This window comes from Enhydra lutris, unplaced genomic scaffold (genome assembly GCF_002288905.1).
Source record: "Enhydra lutris kenyoni isolate GAN:26980312 unplaced genomic scaffold, ASM228890v2 scaffoldscaffold4, whole genome shotgun sequence".
Taxonomy (NCBI): Eukaryota; Metazoa; Chordata; class Mammalia; order Carnivora; family Mustelidae; genus Enhydra; species Enhydra lutris.
In genome coordinates this window covers 18478177-18500676 of record NW_019154088.1, presented here as the reverse complement: position 1 = coordinate 18500676, position 22500 = coordinate 18478177, and the positions used below count along the sequence as shown (strand labels likewise).

The following is a 22500-nucleotide window of genomic DNA, read 5'->3' as shown; positions in this document are numbered from 1 at the left end:
GTGTTCCTCTACAGAATATTTATCTCTGTGTCTAACCATATTTTAAACTATTTTTTATGAGATTATTTATGTACTTCTCTAGACTATAAACTCTTTGGAGTAGGACCCTTGTCTGGAAAAAAAGACATAAAAATAGTGAACATTCATTGTGTTTTAATAGGTTGATTTCTCTTAATTTTACATGCTTAGCAGCAGATTATAAATTTTAAAATCTATAATCTTCCACCAAGTAGTTTTTAATGTTTATTTTATTCTCACTCCTGTGCAAGATAGTATAATAATTAATAGGATAGTGCCTCTGAACTTCGTGAAATTACATTTCTCCTTTTTGATTTTACCAGTCCTGTAGTTATTTTAAATAATTGTATAATCTAGTTTGGAGCTTGTCCTACATAAGTATTTTTAGGAGATTTTATATGGTATTAGTAAACTATCCATGTGGTTTATTGATGAAATTAGTGAGTAGGGGACATAGGGATTCATGGAACAAGATAAATCTGGATGCTTTTATTAAAGTAGCGGGATCTGATCTGTTCTTTGAAAGCTTAAGATAGATAGGAGTAAAAAGGCACAACCTCACTGGAACTTTTTTTTTTTTTTTTTAATGGGACAGCTACTTTTTTTTTTTTTTTAAGATTTTTATTTATTTAATTGACAGATCACAGATAGGCAGAGAGGCAGGCAGAGAGAGAGAGAGAGGAGGAAGCAGGCTCCCCACTGAGCAGAGAGCCCGATGTGGGGCTCGATCCCAGGACCCTGAGATCATGACCTGAGCCGAAGGCAGAGGCTTAACCCACTGAGCCACCCAGGCACCCCTGAACTTCTTTTATAAGGAGTTGTTGGTTAGCTGTCAAATTGGATAAAAGGGCCTAGCCTGGATAACATAAAATATTGAAACTGGGACCTGAGGAAAGGAAAATATAGGGGAAACCACTGAAGAGTTTCCCCTCCACCAAATTTGGTTTTTCTTTTCCGTAGGAGAAGTGAGTTGACATTTCTTTATCTTCCCTTACTATTTCACATAGTCTTTTCAGTGCATGGATGCTAAAAGCAGCTACTCAGATTATTTGTTAGATGATGATTTTCAGTCCTTGGGGAGAGACTGAAAAAAATCTGCCAAGTGTTTCTTTTGCTGGGCTCAGATTCCCCACACTAATCTTGTTTCATTATTCTGTATTTGCAAGATAATGCTAGCTAAACAATACTACCTGTGGTTTATGTTTTTAGCTTCCTCTTTTCTCCTATCTTCACTGATTCAAACTATTTTTTAAAGTTACAGCCAGAACATCTTTTCCTGATATAATATGTCCAATGTCTTGCTTTCTTACTGGCAGGGTGTTTTTTTTTTTAATGTAAATGTCAGGTTTAATGTGTAATTTCTTATGCATTGAACTGAAAAATCTAAAGTGTATTGTCCCTACTTCTGCTGTAAATTGCTTTCAGTTTCCAGTGGTCAAAAAGGCAAACACGGGACGCCTGGGTGGCTCAGTTGGTTGGACGACTGCCTTCGGCTCAGGTCATGATCCCGGAGTCCCGGGATCGAGTCCCGCATCGGACTCCCAGCTCCATGGGGAGTCTGCTTCTCCCTCTGACCTTCTCCTCGCTCATGCTCTCTCTCACTGCCTTGCTCTCAAATAAATAAATAAAATCTTTAAAAAAAAAAAAAAAGGCAAACACTATTATACTATTGTTTGTTTCAGTTTTATTTGTCAGAGAGAGAGAGAGTGCACAGCAGGGGGAGTGGCAGGCAGAGGGAGAAGCAGACTCCCCACTGAGCAAGGATCCTGATGTGGGAATTGATCCCATGATTCTGGGATCATGACCAGGTCAAGGGCAGATGCTCAACAGACTGAGCCATCCAGGCTTCCCTATACTGTTGTTTTTGTAAAAGTAACTTTTCCTTCCTTATTCTAAATTTATTCATTGTAGAAAATTTTAGTAAATACAAACTACTGTCCAGAGGCATCCACTGTTAACAGTGTGGCATATACTTTTTCCATCCTTCAAGACATACAGGAATACATGCTTGTATGTTAAACTCCACACAAATAAATGTATATAATAGCTTTATCAAAGTAGGCTCGTTGTATGTGCTGTTTCTCAACTTTTATTTTAAAGATCTGCTCCCTTTTAATAAATATAAAAGTCTATTCCTAGAGTTTCTGAAACCCCTTTCCTTAATTGTGGAGAATCTTTGTCTTCTAATTTAAATTTTCCTTCTGAATAATCCCACTAGCTCAAAGGATTATTACCATTATCAAAATAGGATTTTTTTTTAAGTTTTCTAAATATAAAGTTTAATTATTTGCTTTCTCGGCTACACATTTCCCTTCCAGTAGAATATGTCCTCTGTTTCCCCAATCGAGAATTACTGGTTTACTATTTGTCATTTCAGAGAAGTACTCATTATTTATCTATTTTATATTCTTTCATAAAGTTGTGGTGTTTGCAGGAAAAGTTAGGGGATTTAGGCTTGTGGGGAAAAAAATTAGTTTTAGCAGGGTACCTGGATGGCTCAGTGGGTTAAGCCTCTGCCTTCAGCTCAGGTCATGGTCTCATGGTCCTAGGATCAAGCCTCGCATTGGGCTTGCTGCTCAGCAGGGAGCCTGCTTCCCCCCCCCTTTCTCTGCCTGTCTCTCTGCCTACTTGTAAACTCTCTGTGTCAAATAAATGAATAAAATCTTAAAAAAAAATTAGTTTTAGCATGCAAAAAGGTGCTCCAGCTTTCGTTGCCTACCAGATTATTTAATGACTTAGTGGCATCAGGTTAATGTAATGGTAGTGTACAGTAAATTAGAGGTATAGGAAATACAGAAGTGAACAACCATAATAATAAAAGATGGAAATTAGGGAAGTAGGGAGAAGCCAGGAGAAAGAAATAGGAGCTGTCTGGATTTTCATCTCAATCTTGTCTCTCACATGCTTCTAGCACTCCTGCCAGTTTTCCATCTAAGTTATGAGGAATTCAAATATATATTTCATTTTCTTCTTTATCTGTGATCTTTAGAACTATTCTCCACCAGGATTATTTGTCTTTCCCCTCTTCAGCCAGTCATTTATCACATCATTTTCTGTTTCTCCTAGTGCCATTTTCCTTTTCTACCCCGTTTAGAATTTTCAAAATGGTTAATATTCTAATTTCCCATTTAACTAGGTGCTGCGGAGTGTAAGAAGTTCTTCATTAAAGTATACCTTTAGGGCGCCTGGGTGGCTCAGTGGGTTGGGCCGCTGCCTTCGGCTCGGGTCATGATCCCAGAGTCCTGGGATCGAGTGCCGCGTCGGGCTCGCTGCTCAGCGGGAAGCCTGCTTTCCTTCCTCTCTCTCTGCCTGCCTCTCTGCCTGCTTGTGGTCTCTCTCTGTCAAATAAATAAATGGAATCTTTAAAAAAAAAAAAAAAGTATACCTTTAAATAATAAAGGAGATGAATTTTATAATAGGTTTCTAGATTAATTTAACCTTGTTTCTTTTGTCATTATGTATCTGTTATATGCTATGTACTATACTAAGCTGAAACTACAAAGATGAATAAAACATGGTGCAGAGCCTCATAGAACTCACAGTTTAGTACATAATACAAGCATGTGAACAGATAAATAGCTACAGAAAGATAAACTTGTGTGAAGACTGATGAGATAGTACCTATTTCTGTCATGAAGGCTTTCACAAAAAATATGGTATTTGAAAGTTTGGCAAATAGGAACTTTTCCTGAGCAGGGAATTTCTAATCAGAGAAAAAGCTTTGAAAAGTTTAAAGATACAAAAGATGAAAATAGAAGAAATATTCTTTATTAATATCATTAATAAAGATCACACTTAGAAAAACTGCATGGTAAATACTAACCTTTTCCCACTCACTCCATGTATCTGTATATTCAGGCTAGAAATCTTCATTTTATATATGTGAAAATGAGATATTTAAATATTTTTAATTAATTAAATTTAGATCAGGTGTAAGGAAGGTTTTCAGATAGGCTTTATGTGAAAGGTGTGAAATCCAGAGACTTCTGTGAATCATTAGTTATGGACTTTGAATAATTTTAGGATACCTCAGTACAGATTTGAATATGGTTTTGAATTTTTGACTTGGCCTTTTTGTTTAATTACAGATAAATATTTGGATTCCATAGTATTTCAGATGTCATGAATAATGTTTTGATGATTTGCCTTTTAAAATATTTTATCCCAAGATTATGTTGAAACCTTGTTATGACAGCATACATTCTCTTAGTATGTATGTTAAACCCTCAAAGAAGGCATTATTTGACTATTTTACAAATAAGAAAACTGAATCTTGGAGAGTATTAGGACTCTTTGATTGCAAGTCTCAGAGACTAACTCTAAAAAGGAAATTAATAGGCAGATTTGTAAGAATTTTTAAGGTGAAGAATCAAGTCTAAATAATTACACATAAATATTTTGTGATTTTAAAAATTAAAAAAAAAAGCAAAACTATGGTCTTTACCTTTCACATTCCTGCCTTCCATTTCTACTCACTATTTATTTGTTTGAAAAATTTATGTAAATGTCATAATAATGTTTTAGGTTATTTTATTACAATTATTGGTTTTTTAGGTTGGTTTATTGTAGTCATTGGTAAAGTACAGATTTATTGGAAGTGTAGTCTACCTTGATCTGTGTGGATTTTCCCCTCCTAGATTATTTGTGGATAAATACTACATCGTTGGAATGAGACAACATTCACTTTTTTAGATATAAATGCTGAGTGCTTGTACCCCTAATTAAGTGGATAGAAATTGAAGTTCTATTATGGGATTTCAATTCACTCTTAGGTTTCTTGAATAATGACTTCGAAGTTCACATTGTGACTTAATAAAAATTATTTTTCATTGATTTATTAGGTGATAGTCCAATTAGGCTTTTTTTTCAACTTTGTTTAAATTAAAGAATTGCAGACTACCTGATTTGTAAAAGGGCTTTTTAACCAGTTAATTGGTGTCACTTATTTTTTCAACACCCATGCTGATAATTCCAGTTTATTATTTTATTTAGCTCCTAGAGGTTTTCACAGCCCAGGATAGTGCATCATGGTATAGGGTTCAAGATGATTGAGAAGAATGTCTTTCTGTGTATGAAGTAGGCAAAGGACAGTTATCAAAGGGAGGTAGAAAAGTGAGTCTGAACCTCCAATACAACAACACTACAGTTTTAGGAAAGAGCACTTACAGAAATTGATTCCATGAATCTGCTCATGTATCTATACCTCTTTAAATCTTCATGGAGTCAAGATAGGCAGACTCCAGTTGGAACCAGTGATACAGTTCGTCATATAGAATGTGCCCCTGACCTGTCTAGCTTCACACATCACCTTTTACCATAATCTTGATGTTAAGATTTATGTCGTGATGAGATTTTCCTGAATGCTAGTACTAGGAGTGAAAAGAAACTCAAAGACTCCAGTTATTTATTAGAACATTAGAACTATTTTAAGATGAAAAAGTTATCATTGTTTTTAAATTCCCATGTATTTTAACAGTGTTCATTTTTTAACAGGTAGCCAATATGTTCTACATTGTAGTGATTATGGCTCTTGTATTACTTAGTTTTGGTGTTCCCAGAAAGGCAATACTTTATCCTCGTGAAGCACCATCTTGGACTCTTGCTAAAGATATAGTTTTTCATCCATACTGGATGATTTTTGGTGAAGTTTACGCATATGAAATTGACGGTAAGGGTTTATGTTTATAAATTCATCTTTTGGTTATTTTGTGTTTTAAAGTCATAATTGCATTACAATAATATTACATATTTTCACAAGTCAAACTGTTATTACGAACCTAAGCCCTCCCAAAATACATTCATTAATAAGCCCAGAAAAAAATCTATAAAAATTAATCCAAAAAAGTATTTTAGAATTTTTTCAGCCACAAATGGGAATCTGGCCTAACCTGGCTTATACAATAAGGATATTTATTAGCTCATGTAACACAAAGTTCAGAGGTAGAATGGTCTTTGGAGTTTGTTAATTCATAGTTAAGAACACCTGTTCTTTTTTATTCTACTGCGTTGTAATCACAGTGTCTGATTGATACGGGTTTCCTTTCTGATTAGAAGACTGTCACTAGCAGTGGGAGGAAAGGGACAGTGTTTCCCATGGTTCTCTTAAGGCTAAAAAGTCCCTTTCTCAAAAGGCTCCTAGTAAACCTATTCCTTAAATCTCATTAGCTCAAATTGGCTTTAGTTTGGGAATCTAGGAAACAGTTGTGGCAAGGATGATAGGATTACAGTGATTAAACCAGTCATGGTAGGTTGGATAAACTCTTAAATTAACAAAATCCAACTGTGAATACATTTTCTGCATAAGGTAATAATTTTTTTAAAAAATTGTTTTAGCTAATGAGGCTAGATAACTTGTGGACATAGGTGATGTTGCTGGCTTTCGGGGATGTTCTTCTACTGAGGTCCACAGTTGCACTTTAGAATCTTTATTTGGTTAGTTTGCTCTTGATCTCTTTTGCAGTTTCTCTCCTGTCTTTACTCCTCTCTTACCCTCGACTGGTTGTTGTTCCCTACCTACGTATTTACAGGTGATTAGGTCAGGAGGTGGGTCTTTAGTTGTGTCAGGTTTTGCTTAAAACAGTGAAGTTTTACCAGCCTGGTCAAACTTTGTGTTCAGTGCTTTCCTGTTCAGTGTCATTTTCAGGTTTTCATTTTCTGCCCTTTTTCTAACGTGGCTCTGGTGTAGTTGTTATAAAGCATTGGATATAGCTTTTTAGTCTCCCTTATTCTCTTCCTTGGGTGTTTGCTACATCATACAAATCTGAATAGAATGAAATGCATTGATAAAACTTGTTAAGATTGAAAGAACCTTGTGCATTCATTTGCCTGTGAAACAATTTGAAAGGAATGATATCGCCATTGAGTGTTTTAATGGTGTGTATGTTCTTAAATGATTGCTATAGAAATACTAATTGTAAGCATTTATATAAAACTTGTCACTAATTCATGATTATTTAATTCTAATCCTTACACTACTTAACTTGTTTTGCTTAATTCTTTAATACTCTGCTGGGTACTAAAGCTCTTCTTTTCCTTGCTTTTTTATTCAGCTGTGTTTTGGCTTCAGAAACATTCCTGGTGGGGTTAATGAAAAGCAAGGAATTCAGACCTAATCATTGTATATATTGACCACTCTTTGAACTCTCTTGTGACATAATAAGATTAACTCAGTGATCTTTATATTTGTAAATTTACTATGAGTTTACTATACTATTTTATAGTTCAGTTATTTTTCTTACAGAAATGATAAAGTGTGGCTGAATCTGCAGATTTTATTCTACTTACTGTTCCTCAAGCTAAACTCTTGTGCAGATATAACATACAACTATGTACCTCCTCCTCTGGAATAGAGTAGTAGAACAGATACCCATATTCCTCACAAAATTTTTCCGTGTTGCAGTATTTTTAAGTTTGTATTCCAAGTGCTTGCCCATAAGCTTTTTACTAGAGTCTGAAACAGATTTTGTACATATTGAAACTTCCTTTAAACAAACAAATACTAATCAAAAATAGTTACTGGTGTGATTACTGTACCTAATTTTTGTTCTTCTTTCTAAAGTGTGTGCAAATGATTCTACTATTTCTCAAATCTGTGGTCCTGGAACATGGTTGACTCCATTTCTTCAAGCAGTCTACCTCTTTGTACAGTATATCATTATGGTCAATCTTCTTATTGCATTTTTCAAGTAAGACTTTTATTCAGTTGCTTATTGTAATGAGATTTAATATATATTCTTATTTTGAAGGAATTATACAAAATTTCAAATCTAAAGATTTTCTTGAAGTTTAAACTACTATAATTATCTTAGAAAATTATAAATGAGAAGGCATACTTTTTCAAATCAAGTGAGACTTTAAATTTGAGACTTAATTTATCTTTCAACATGCAGTTCTTTTATAAATTTAACTTTTATTTGGGAGTTATATTAAGTTGCCAAGGAATACACATATTCAGTATATAAAACAAAAAGGCAAGTCATCAAAAATCTCATTAATATTTTGGCATACATCTTTCTGGTTTTTTTTATGAATATATATGAATCATTTTTTCTCTTCAAAAATGAAATTCTTAATATTTTGTATACTGTTTTTGACTAAGCAAAACATGAATATTATTCCACATTAATAAATATCTCTATTTTATTTTTAATGCCTACCTGGTATTCTATGATGTAAAGACCTTAATTTTTCAAACAATATGATAACATTGTTCAGTTAGGTTGTTTATAATTTTTTGTTCCCAGAAAATATGTTGTGGTTAAATTCTTGATCATTCCTTAATTATGTCCTTAGATTGTTTTCCTAAGAGTAGAACTGTTCAGTACTCATTTTTAGGACTTTGCATTTATGCTAAAGTAGGCGTGCATCCCCAAATCTCTGCCAACACTAGGTATTATTATCTTTAAATTAAGGTTGTTAATTTGATAGTACATAAGAGTATCTTGTTTTTGTATGCACATATTTTGTTGCTACTGAGATTGAATATTTTCTTATAGTTATTTACATATAACTTTAAAATCGTAAGATCATATTTTCTGCCCATTTTTCTGGGAGTTTGTAATTATAAGACCCTCAACAATACCAAACTTGTGCCTTATACTTACTGCATATATTTTTTCCAGTTTCTCATTTGCTTTTTAGTCTTGTGTATGGTATTCTTTTGAATCCTTGTTTAGAGCAGAACTGCAGTAAAATCTTTAGTATTTAAAATTTTATTATGTGATTTAGCTATGTTTTATTTTTATTCTTTGTTATTCAAGCAATGTATATTTACAAGTGAAGGCAATTTCCAATATTGTATGGAAGTACCAACGTTATCATTTTATTATGGCTTATCATGAGAAACCTGTTCTGCCTCCGCCACTTATCATTCTCAGCCATATAGTTTCTCTGTTTTGCTGCATATGTAAAAGAAGAAAAAAAGATAAGACTTCAGATGGACCAAGTAAGTAAAATATATTAAGGGAAATGTTTTTATTTTATCATTTAATCAGTATTATAGTGAAAGTTAAGTATTAATTTTATTCAGAAGACTTAATTGGTTTATTTTACTAATAAAAAGCTTTTGTTGAATTTGCCTGAGCATAAAGGAATTTTAAGTATAATACAGTATCTATAAAAGTGTATTTAGTATTAAACTTCTTTTTGAATATGGCATGTCAGTTTGTTTTTGTTATAATGGTAATATAAACCATGACATTTGCTGTTCTACAAACCATTTTTTTGCTGCTCTGTAAACAACACTTTCAGTTTATTCTGTATACTACATGAGACTAATCATCATATCTGTGCTTAAAATTTTACAGTGACTTTCTGTTCTACAAAGTTGATTCTTAAATCCTCTACCTGGATAAGTGAGGGAGAGGAATAAAGAGAGATAGGGGAAGAGTGGTTTTTTTAAAAATTATTTTTATTAACATATGTATTATTTGCCCCAAGGGTACAGGTCTGTGAATCACAGGCTTACACATTTCACAGCACTCACCATAGCCCATACCCCCCCCCAATATCCATAACTCAACCAGGGGAAGAGTGTTTTGTAGGAAGAGGAAATTAGAAGAAGAAAGGTACCTGAAACTGTTCTGCTGAAGAAAAAAAATGGAAATACTTGTCCAGTGCTTTAGAAACATCAGAATAAAAAGAGAAAAAAATTACAGATGATGGATATAGTCTTATGAACCCTAAATCATAAGACTCATGAGCTGTAATTTGATATCTTGATAGTCTTCGTTGATTTTTTTTTTCTTTTCCCTCCTTAGAACTTTTTTTAACAGAAGAAGATCAAAAGAAACTACATGACTTTGAAGAACAGTGTGTTGAGATGTATTTTAATGAAAAAGATGATAAATTCCATTCTGGGAGTGAAGAGAGAATTCGTGTCACTTTTGAAAGGTTCAGAAGTTCTTTAATTATAATTGATTATGTCACAGTGGATTCTGATATGCCTTATACATGGTCATTGTTCAATTTATGTCAAATAAGTAAGCTTAGTAATAGTTCTATATATCAGAAGACAATTCACTTCTAATATTTACTATAAGTCAGTAAGTCAGTTTCTTATTATTTTTTAACATTTGTTACAGAAGACAAGAATTAATGTTCTTTACTAGTCAGTGAAGAAAAGTGAAACTATATTTTAAAGCTTTTTTTTTTCTAATGGCTTTGCTACATTCTGGAAGCAGATAGTATAGTTATAATAATGGTAATGGTATTTCAATGTATATGTAATTTTATACTCATTTTCATGTGTCTTTGATGTGGGCAAATTATAATAATAACAAAAATGTTTTTTGAAATCTTGATTTTATTATAATAAAATCAGCACCAGACCCTTTTTAAACAGTAGGTGTGTCTTTTATAAAAGAATAATCATTTTATTTTATATCTTAGCTTATTTGAGTGCATGTAAAATTTCTTTTTACTGTTGTCATTTATTGAGATTACAAAAAGAGTCTCTAAAACATTAATTTTTAAAATTTATAAAAAGCCTGTGTTTTTCCCTACAGGGTGGAGCAGATGTGCATTCAAATTAAAGAAGTTGGAGATCGTGTCAACTATATAAAAAGATCATTACAGTCGTTAGATTCTCAAATTGGCCATTTGCAAGATCTTTCAGCCCTGACTGTAGATACACTAAAAACACTCACTGCCCAGAAAGCTTCAGAAGCTAGCAAAGTTCACAATGAAATCACACGAGAATTGAGCATTTCCAAACATTTGGCTCAAAATCTTATTGACGATGGTCCTGTAAGACCTTCTGTATGGAAAAAGCACAGTGTTGTAAATACACTTAGCACCTCACTTCCTCAAGGTGGTCTTGAAAGTACTAATCCCTTTCTTTGTAATATTTTTATGAAAGATGAAAAAGATCCCCAATGTAACATATTTGGTCAGGATTTACCTGTAATACCCCAGAGAAAAGAATTCAGTTTCCCAGAGGCTGGTTCCTCTTGTGGTGCCTTATTCCCAAGTGCTATTTCTCCTCCAGAACTGCGACAGAGAATACATGGGGTAGAAATGTTAAAAATGTTCAGTAAAAATCAAAAATTAGGCAGTTCTTCTAACAGCATACCACATCTGTCGTCCCCTCCAACCAAATTTTTTGTTAGTACACCTTCCCAGCCAAGCTGTAAAAGCCACTTAGAAACTGTAACCAAAGATCAAGAAATTGTTTGTTCTAAAGCTGCAGAAGGGGATAATGTAGAATTTGGAGCATTTGTAGGTAAGTTTGGCAAACTACTATTTGTATATCAATATTATTCTTTTATTAAAATTAACACCTTAGAGATAAAATAAATAGCTAATTAATAAACCATGCACTTATATGGTTAAGTAGGGACTGCATTTCATAGAATATAGTTCTAAAACTTTTAAAAGGAATCAGGTGGGGGAAATAGGTTGAATTGAGCTGTAATGGTTCTGTTAGCACATAACCTCTTCAGTGAATTTACTCTAATAACATTTGTATATAAAACTTTCTTGGTCTCTTACTTTTGATTTTGAGAATCTTTTATTGAATTTGGTTAACTTGTTGAAAGAACCTGAGTGATTCATAAATGTTAGATACTTAGGGAATAATAAAAAGGTACAGGGGAGGCTAGATAGAAATAACTGGAAAAGAGCAGTGTCTTATAAATTGGGTGACCATATAATTTTTCATCTCAACCTGTACACTTTTGATAGTGAAAGGGTGTGCTAATAATTACAATTAGGCTAATAGGGAAAGCCAGGACTCTACTTGGAAAGTGAGGATTTATGGTCAAACCACTATTACCCAGAGAGGAGAGCATTTCAGAAAGGAATGATTCATTCTTACACTTCAGATAGCTAAAGTAAAATAAGGACTGAAAATATATTTATTTTGGCAATGAACAAATTGATGGCTTTGGTGGAATCTGTTTCAGTAAGTGGTTGAGGGAGAAGCCAGATTATATTGAAATAAATTGTGAATGGGAAGAGGGAATGTAAAGAGGAGTACTTGGGGAGCAACTATAAAGCTCACTGTGAAGGTAAAAAGAAAGAAATAACTAATACTGTGGTTCGTAGGTAAGGTTTTTTATTTGTTTTGTTGTTAATGATGGGGAAGACCTAAGCACATTTTAATATTGACAGTGTGCCATATGGAAGAGGGTGAAGAGAGAATATTTCATAGAGCTAGCTAGGTCTCTAGTATTTGGGAGAATATAGTGTTCTAACAGTCTTCCTATTAGATTAGTAAAGTTTAAAGTATTTAACAAGTTCTTAGATGGGGCGCCTGGGTGGCTCAGTGGGTTGAAGCCTCTGCCTTCGGCTCAGGTCATGATCCCAGAGTCCTGGGATCGAGTCCCGTATTGGGCTCTCTCCTCAGCGGGGAGCCTGCTTCCCCCTTTCTCTCTCTCTCTCTGCCCTGCCTCTCTGCCTACTTGTGATCTCTGTCAAATAAATAAATAAAATCTTAAAAAAAAAAAAAAAAGTTCTTAGAAAACAACTTGGGTTGTTTGTGGGCATGACCAGAATGTTCTGAGGCATGAATGAGGCCCTCTGTCTCTTCAGGTTTGAATTTTTCCATCAGGTAGCTTCCTAACCTGGTCTTAACACTTGTTTGAGCCTTCCTAACTTAGAAATTTACCTAGGAATGAAACATGTATGGAGATTGGTCAGAGAATGTGGTATGTCTATATAATCTCCACATTGAGGTAAACCCCGTGAGTTATCTAGGTACTGAGCATCCTGATCTCTACTGCTAGACTGTGTGCATTTCACTGTGGATTTATAGAGACAACTTTTCCTACATAAAATCTATCGCAATTTATTTTTTAACAGTATAATACAATCTGTATGCTAGTATATTGTCACTTGAATGAATATGCATAGATAACCTACATATTTATTTCTAGATACGATGTGTGTGTGTATAGTGGATATGTTATATGTGTGTGTATATAGTGGATATATATGTGTAGTAAATATTATATATGTAATTTTATATTTTTAAAAATAATTTAAAAAAAATTTTTATTAACATATAATGTATTATTAGCCCCAGGGGCACAGGTCTGTGAGTTGCCACGTTTACACACTTCACAGCACTCAACATAGCACATACCCTCCCCAGTGTCCATAACCCACCCACCCTCTCCCTCTCCCTACCCACCCACCCACCCACCCACAACCCTCAGTTTGTTTTGTGAGATTAAGAGTCTCTTTGTAATTTTATATTATTAATAGTGAAAGTAATTGCTTCCCTTTTTTCTTTCTAAATTTCAAGCCTAAATTTCAAGCCTAAATTTCAACCCTACATGTGATAATCATATCACATGTAGGGTTGTTTGAGGAGGCATTTGACTTTTGCTGTTACTGTATACTGAACTACTCATCTTCTCTAGCTTCTTGACATATTTTTTATATATATCCAAAGATCTACAGGAAACTTCAGACCCATCAAAACTACTTAGAAAACAATACAAATCACTTTTTTATTTAGACTTTAGGCAATGACATTATTTTGATAAGAAAAAAGTATATATTTTTTGTTGTAATTTTTTTTTTCTCTTTAAGGACACAGAGATAGCATAGATTATTTACAGAAGTTTAAAGAAGCATCAAACAAGATAAAAGAAATATTATCCGTAAGTAAATCCTTACAACAGCACAATTAAATCTTATTTTGCTATTTGGGGATTTAGTTCAAAATAGAATTAAACATTTCAGTAGAAACAGTTTTAGGAGAGACCATCATCAACATGATTATCCCAAGTATTTAAAAGCTGTACACCATTTAAAAAAGAAGAAACAGGGCACCCAGGTGGCTAGGTCAGTTAAGCATCTGCCTTAAGCTCAGGTCATGATCTCGGGGTCCTGGGATGGAGTCCCACATCAGACTCTCAGCTCATTGGAGAATCTGCTTCTCCCTTTCACTCTCCCTTTGTGCTCCCCCCCTTACTTGCTCGCTCATTCTCTCTCAAATAAATAAAGTCCTTTAGAAAAAAAAATATGAAAAAAATCTGCGAATAACCTGCATTTTTAAATTGATGAAAATAAAAAACACCTATTTAACATTTCTCTTTTTAAAAATGCTTCTTCCTATACATTTCCCCGTGACTAAATACTGAACTGAACTCTTTCCCAGGCCCAGAATTTTATTAGAACATAAACCTGTCTATCAGGGAACCTGTAGCCAAGCAGTAAAAAGCTAAATATGGCAATAACTACAATATAATGTGCAGGTGTAAGATATTCAATAAATGTTTGTTAAGTAAATTTTTAAGTGTATGGAATAATGAGTAAGAAGTATTTCTTAACCGTTGCTTTCATAAATACCCATAATGATAGTCTTAATATGAGGGAAAGGAACGAGTAGGGAATCCAGTTTTTTTAAAGTTGTATCTCTTATCTTTCAGTTTCTTACAGGGAGGGAGGGCTGACTGGGAATTATAATTTAAAAACAAGAGGACATGGATGGAGTGAAACTGAGCATTCAGATGATAAGGATTAATAAGTATAACTACTTTTATGGGAAGACTGACAAAATTGTTGCACAGGTGTTTTGAGTTGGAAAGAAAGACTGCTAAAACTGTTCTCTAACTTACCATTTAAGAATCTGTGTATTTCATCCTATATAAACTATGCAAACCCTTTTTAATATTAAAGGGGATTAAATTAAAAAGTAGTCTGGGAGGGTGCTTGGGTGGCTCAGTTGTTTGGGCATCTGCCTTCGGCTCAGGTCATGATCCCAACGTCCTGGAATCGAGTCCTACATTGGGCTCCTTTTTCATCGGGGAACCTTCTTCTCCCCCTGCCTGCTGCTCCCCCTGCTTGTGCGTGCTCTCTGTCTCTGACAAATAAATAAAATCTTTAAATTAAAAAAAAAAAGTGATCTGGGGAGTTGTTGGTACTCTTAAGGTGTTTGTTTTTCTAGTAAGGCTGGTGGAAAGCACGATGGAATACATGAGAAAGAGAAGGTTCAGAGTAACCATTGTGTAAAGTTATTAAGAAGTCATGAGGATACCAAGAATATAATTTCTCAGCTATAGAGTTGAAATAGCATGAATTTTTTTACTAGCCATATCAGCATTTGGATTTCTGCCAGGAAAACCGAAGGCTAGGAATGGGTATGGGGAAAGTAAATCTTTGGAGTGATGCTGACTAGAGGATTGGCATGACACCACAGTAAAAGATTAGAACTGCTAACTAATTGGAAATCTTAATAGTTGTCAAACTCAGCAGTCAGAACCTTAAATTCACCATCTTCTTGCTCAGCAGACATATTTCTCCTCCTGTATTTCCTGCTTCTGTTAATAACATTAACATTTTGGTTTACTAGGACAAAACTGCACTCCTACTTTCTTCCATTTAATAGCCAAGTCTAAGTCATTTTGCTTCCTAAATATTTTTTTTAGTATCTCTGCTTCTCTCAGTCCTCAGTAACAATTAAAGTTACTCTGACTTAGGCTGTCATTCTCTAATACGTATTTCATTAAACTTTTTTTTTTTAAGATTTTATTTATTTATTTGACAGAGATCACAAGTAGGCAGAGAGGCAGGCGGTTGTGGGGGTGGGGAAGCAGGCTCCCTGCTGAACAGAGAGCCCGATGCAGGGCTTGATCCCAGGACCTTGGGATCATGACCTGAGCCGAAGGCAGAGGCTTTAACCCACTGAGCCACCCAGGCGCCCCTTTCATTTCAACTTTTAAAATGTCTCTACACGTGTCACAGTGGCAGTTGAAAGAAATGTATCAGCACATTCTCATGGCGTCATTTTGCTATAATGAAGCAATTGGTGTACACAGGAAGTCATTTAGGATAAATGGATGTTCCTTAATGGGGAAGGGTATATGTGAAGGTTTCCCCACAGATTTCACCTTTTAACAACGAACCTATTAAATGACCTTAAAGCCAGGACTATGCTGAAAATTTATAAATGGGCAGGTAACTTTCTGGTAAAAGCAAGAAGAAATTACACATTTCTGTGAGGAGGCAGAAAACTGGTGGTTGTGTTTTGAATTAAACAATTTTGAGTAATTTACTTAGAGAAAAAGAACTCAAACTGTAATAATAGAATAATGAGCTCTAGCTCATGGTCATCAGAGACTTGGAGTTCTTGAATGTTTATGATTTATACACCCCTTTGAAAATCAAATGAAAGCTATAGACCCTCTTCCCAGAAAAATGCACATACACAAAATTTTTATCTGTTAAGGTATATGGAGTTTTACAAATACCTTGAAGCACATCACCAATCCTGCACTAGAATTTCTGTCACTAGAATGAAACCGATACGTCATTGCATCAAAGAGTTTATATCAAGGAAAGCACTTAAATAAAACAAATAAAAAATAGCTAAAACTGGTTTCAAAAGAAACAAATCAGAAAAATTGGAGTTGCTTTGTGACTATAGGTAAAAGTGAGAGCATTCTCACTTGGCTGTATAAATCAGCTATATATGAAGAGTACAGAGCATCAAAGGTAGAAAAGCCTAATTTTCTTGAGATGTAAGCTAAATCTACTTAATAAAAGTAATAGTTTATTGTAGTAACATTTTAAAACTCACTGTTTCTGAAAGGTGGTAGAGGTTTGGGAATATTTTGAAGTTGCATAATAGTATGTGACCTGTTTATAGTTGAAAAGAAAACAGTATGAATGTATTGGATTGTCCCCACATTAAGTTTAATGCAGTTTGTTCATCCAGGAAAAAGTACAGGTAAAAAGAAGAAAGGAAGGGAAAACTAGACTATAAAATACTATTCAGGTAGAACAGTTGAAATAATGAAGATTTAGCTAAACATTTTGGTGACTCCAAAATAACCCTTCTGCAAATAACAATTTTTTTTTTAAAGATTTTATGTATTTATTAGAGAGATCACAAGTAGGCAGAGGGGCAAGCATAGGGGCGGTGGGGGAGAGGGGAAGCAGGCTCCCTGCTGAGCAGAGAGCCTGATTTGGCGGGGGTGGGTTGACCCCAGGACCCTGAGATCATGACCTGAGCCGAAGGCAGAGGCTTAACCCATTGAGCCACCCAGTGCCCTGCAAATAAGAATTTAATAGGAAGGATTGGATCAGAAATTGTTGAGAAGGAAAATGCTTTGTCAGTAAACACAAATTGGGTAATTGAGTAGAAATTTGGAAAAGTCTGTTTATGTTCTTTTTTTTTTTAAGATTTTATTTATTTATTTGACAGCGAGCACAAGTAGGCAGAGTGGCAGGCAGAGGGAGAGGGAGAAGCAGGCTCTCCCCTGAGCCAGGAGCCTGATGGTGGGGCTCAATCCCAGGACCCTGGGATCGTGACCTGAGCCAAAGGCAGCCCCTCAACTGACTGAGCCACCCAGATGCCCTGTTTATGTTCTTCTATCACTTCATAAGCTCAGATGAATTCTAACTTTAAATGTAAAAACTCAAATCATTTAAGAAAATAGAAATATTAAGTCAGTAAAATCAGGAGGACTTTCTAAACATTCAAGGAATTGACAATATTAAAGGAAGGATGTGAAGAGATTTAAGTACCAAAAAATGGAAATCATAGATAAGTCAAAACAGATCTGGAAGAAAATTGAAATGTGACAAGTAATGATCAAATAGATCTTTGTTATATAAGCAGCTCATATAATCAATAAGAAAGCTACCCAAAACATCCCTTCTTTCCCATAAAAACCACTCTTCCACTCTCTAAACTGTTACAATCTGTCCATGTTGGTATAAAATAGCTTTTTGTTTTTTAGGTGAGCTGATAAATGTTTTATTATTTTCCCTACAGTTTTTCATATTTCCCCCCAATTTTTTATGAAGTTGTATCACTATGAAAAACAATTCATTCAGATGGATTTATGAACAATAAGCAAGTAGGATATTTTGATGTAGCTTTTTTAGATTGTCATTGAAGAAAATTAACCGTGACTTTTTTGGTCACAGTTAATTTACTCTTTGGTGTAATTTACTCTTTGGTGTCCGGGTAGATTAAAGCATATTGAACTAAATAGATACAGAGACTCTTTTGCTACTTAGAACAGTTATTTGAAATTCAGTTTAATTGTTTTTAAATTGTGTATTTGTACAATATGCAGAATGATGTTCCTTCTGAAAACACTTTGAAACATGTGAGTTCTCATGGTGGATTTACTGAATGTCGCAAAACTTCTATTCCTCTTCATTCAGAACAAGGTAATTTTTGACTACATGAATTATATTACCAAACATGCTCATTTAAGCTTTAAATGTATTTTATGTATGTCACACACCTGAGGAGTAAATGTTTTCAAGAGTCAGAAAGTGATGATTCTGGTCCATCACTGTTGCTTTAAGCTTGAATAAAATACATAATCCTAATATTCTTTTTTTTTTTTTAATTTTTTTAAACAAATTGTTCAGTACATAAAGATGAAATATATAAAGACTTGATTTTTAATGAATCTGCTGATTTTAACTTTTACAAGTGAATCTGTATTTTAATCTATATAGTCATTTAGTTAACATATTTTTCTAATTTAACTTTTAAAAATAGCTAATGCATTTATTTGTTTCAGAATTGAAATACAAACACATTCAAGTAGTTTGAAAATAGCCTCTCATTTCAGCCTCACATGTAACCACTTATTTTTATTTATCCTCTAGAGTTTCACACCTACGCATCTTTTACGGCAGAAGTCTTTTCTTCCTCTCATTTTTTTTTTTTTAAGATTTTATTTATTTATTTGAGAAACGGAGATCACAAGTAGGCAGAGAAGCAGACAGAGAAAGAGGAGGAAACAGGCTCCCCGGCTGAGCGGAGAGCCTGATGCGGGGCTCGATCCCAGGACCCTGGGATCATGACCTGAGCCGAAGCCAGAGGCTTTAACCCACTGAGCCACGCAGGTGCCCCTCTTCCTCTCATTTTTACACAGAAAGTAACATATCATACATGCTGCTCTGTACCTTTAATTTTTCACTGGGTAATATAAAGGCCTGGGGATGTTTTCATATCATACTTTGTTATGAGTCAGTTATATATGCATATAAATTTATTAATCACCTTCTCGTTAATGTGCATGTAATCTTTATAAGGTTCCTTAAGAAAAACATCACTACCATGTCCACCTGACCATCATTTCCCTTTTCATTCTCTTTTGGTATAGATCAGTATCAACTTGGATGTTTTCCAGGAGTGCAAGTTGGTTTAACGTTAACATAAAAAATATAATTGACGAGGGTTACCTGGCTGGCTCAGTCAGTAGAGCATATGACTCTTGATCTTGGGGTAGTGAGTTCAAGCCCCATGCTGGGTGTGGAACTCACTTTAAAAAAGTACACACACACACACACACACACACACACACACACATATATATGTATATATATTTTATCTCAGTTTAAAATAATTATTTGTGTGTGTATGTATAATTGAGGCATGATAGTAACAGGTTAGAGGAGAAAAATCGTTTGATTGTTTCAGTAGCTGCAGAAAAGGCATTTGATGAAATTCTGCATCCATTCATTATTAAAACTAGCAAAGTTAGAATGAAGTTTCCTTAATATGAATAAAGGGTATCTATAAAAAGTTATCACAAATACCGTATCTCATAATGATACATTGAAAGCCAGATGGGGAATCAAGGCAGGGATTCTGTCTATTACCATTTCTATTTAACATTGTAGCTGGAGAAATAAAGTAAGAAAAAGTAATGGTAGAAGGGTTAGGAGGGAAGAAATAAAACTCATTTTCAGTAACATGGATATTATTTCTAGAGTTAGCATGCTTCTAATTTTGCATCCTCATATTTCAGTTTTAGACAATAACTATTGACCCCCCATTAAAGAAGGCAAGGATAGAACTCTTCCTTTCCTCTCTCTGTTCCCCAAACACACACACACATACGTGTGCACATATACACTCACATGTTTACTCTTTCCCACCAATATAGTCCTGTTGTAATTTTGGCTAGATCAACACTAGATTCTCTGCTGTTTAACTACATTTCTTCAGGATACTTAGATACATAATACATCTGTCAGTTTCATTATTTTGAAAAAGTTTTGCCCAGACTTTTAATGAACTTAAATCTGACCTTCCCCGCCTCTACATTTGGAATACAGGTTTTGTTCTAAGTTTCTCCATCACATTCATTCTGAGGTTTTTCTTTGCTATACCATAAAGTTGTGAAATCGAAGGTACTTTAGAATTTAACATCCTGGCTTTTTAAAATAGGCTTAATCTTAAAGTTTATTTAGGATAAAAAAACCAAGATATGATAAAGATGGCATCTTAAATCACAGGAGAAAAGATGAGGTGTTTTTTTCCGTTATTGTAAATTAATGTATATATAAGATTATTATTTGCAATGTTGTAATGGCAGGAGATTGAAATCATACCAAATGTCCATCAATAGGAGTTTAGTTATTATTCTGTACTATAATTGTGTACCCATAGTATGAAATTCAATATAGCATCAAAATAGAATAGAGAAATTTTCTGCGTACTGATAATGGAAAGATCTCCAAGCTTAAAGTTATAAAGCCAGTAAGAAAAAACCCAAATATATAATAAATATCATCCTACCATTTATGGTTTAAAAAGTGGTAGGTGTGCACACACACAAAATATTCATGGTAGGATATACAAGAAGTGGAAATACGAAGAGTAAGACTTTTTCCTTCATACTCTTTTTTACTGCCTTTTTACAAAAATAAATAATTTTGATGTCCAGTAAAAAGACCTCTGGCCTTATGCAATTCTTATCTTCAGCAATGTTGGGGAGATGATAAATTATCTTATGAAAGTTACAATGTGTAGAAACACTTGTGTTTGGTAGTTAATATTAAAAAAATTTTTAGTTTTGTAACTTATGTTTTAAATTTTTCTTCAAGTGGAAAGTAGCAGTAGAAGGCCATCTATACAAGAAACTCATGAAGTAGATTCCAAAGCAGCTTTACTACCGGTTTGTACATTTCAATTAAATAAATGTGTATTTTAAGGTACATATATTTATGTATTTAGGTACATATGTATGTATTATTATTTTTATACTTTTATGTATTTCATCATGGTAAATGTAGTCTTTAATCCCCACCCCCTATTTATCCCATCCTCCTACCCATCTTCCCTCTTCCCAAACCATTAGTTTATTCTCTATAATTAGAGTCTTATTTTGTCTATTTCTGTTTTTGTTTTTTTTTCTTTGCTCATTTATTTTGTTTCTTAATTCCACATATGAGTAATCATACAGTATGTGTCTTTAACTTATTTCACTTAGCGTTACACTCTCTAGCTCTATCCATGTTGTTGCAAAAGGCAAGGTTTTATTTTTTATGAGTAAATAATATTCCGTTGTATATATACCATATCTTCTTTATCCATTCATCTATCACTGGACATTGGGCAGCTTCCATTGTTTGGGTGGTATAAATAATGCTGCAATAAACATAGGAGTGCATATATTCCTTTGAAATAGTGTTTTGTATTTTTGGCTAAATACCCAATAGTGCAGTTACTACATCACGGGGTAGTTCTGTTTTTAGCTTTCTGAGTAACCTCTGTACTGTCTTCCATAGTGTCTGTGTCAGTTTGCATTCCCACCAGCAGTACAAAAGAATTCTTTTTTCTTCACATTTTCACCAACACTTGTTTCTTAATGTTTTTGATTTTTGGCCGTGCTGACAGATGTGATGTGGTACCTCATTATAGTTTTGGTCTGCATTTCCCAATTGATGAGTGATGTTGAGCATCTTTTCATGTGCCTGTTGGCCATCTGTATGTCTTTTTGGAGAAATGTCTTTTCATGTCTTCTGCCCATTTTGATTGGATTATCTGTTTTGGGACTATTGAGTTGTATGTCTATGTATATTTTGGATGCTAACCCTCTATCAGTTATGTCATTTGCAAATATATTCTCCTATTCCATAGGTTGGTTTATAGTTTTGTTGATTGTTTCCTTTGCTGTGCAGAAACTTTTTGATGTAGCCCTAGTAGTTTATTTTTGCTTTTATTTCCCTTGCCTCAGGAGATAGATCTAGAAAAATGTTGCTACAGCCAGTGTCAGATTACTATCTGTGCAGTAGTTAGAAAATTTTAAAGAAAAGTTTATGCAAAAGAAAGAAAGGCAGGAATCTCTTGTTTGTACTGGAACTAATTATATGAAGTCATTCCCAGCCAGCTGAAGTAATGTTTGATTTTAAAAACACTCTTTAAGAGCATACTCTGGCAAGCAAGACAGATAGCTTGGGAAAAAGCAGAAAAATTGCTCCTTTAGTCAGTCAAGTATAGAAACCTCTAAAAATTTTTCTGGATCATCAAGAACATGTTAACTTACATTGTTCTATAAGGAGATAGATAATATTATTGAAAATCCTGTTATCAAAAAATTATTTCAATGAGGAAGGGGAGTTAGTGAACACAGTTTCACAGTAGCAGTTCCTCCTTTCTGGAAGGACCCATTGTGAACCTAAACAGCACAATTTTGCCATAAATAAAGTTCCATTGAAGATGACTTGAAAAATGCCAAATAACAAACTTCTGGGATTTGAGTTACATAAACAGTA

General features: G+C 34.1%; 1 protein-coding gene across 1 annotated transcript in view; it reads left to right on the top strand.

Moving 5' to 3' along the window:
- LOC111158565 (transient receptor potential cation channel subfamily M member 7) overlaps positions 1–22500 on the top strand; it is a 116549-nt gene that overhangs the window by 73157 nt on the left and 20892 nt on the right. Inside the window, exons 22-29 of the mRNA XM_022520679.1 lie at positions 5512–5686; positions 7577–7703; positions 8778–8962; positions 9777–9909; positions 10524–11239; positions 13555–13625; positions 18054–18150; positions 20830–20900. Of these exons, the coding sequence (XP_022376387.1) occupies positions 5512–5686; positions 7577–7703; positions 8778–8962; positions 9777–9909; positions 10524–11239; positions 13555–13625; positions 18054–18150; positions 20830–20900 (1575 nt within the window). The remainder of the gene's footprint in view (positions 1–5511; positions 5687–7576; positions 7704–8777; positions 8963–9776; positions 9910–10523; positions 11240–13554; positions 13626–18053; positions 18151–20829; positions 20901–22500) is intronic.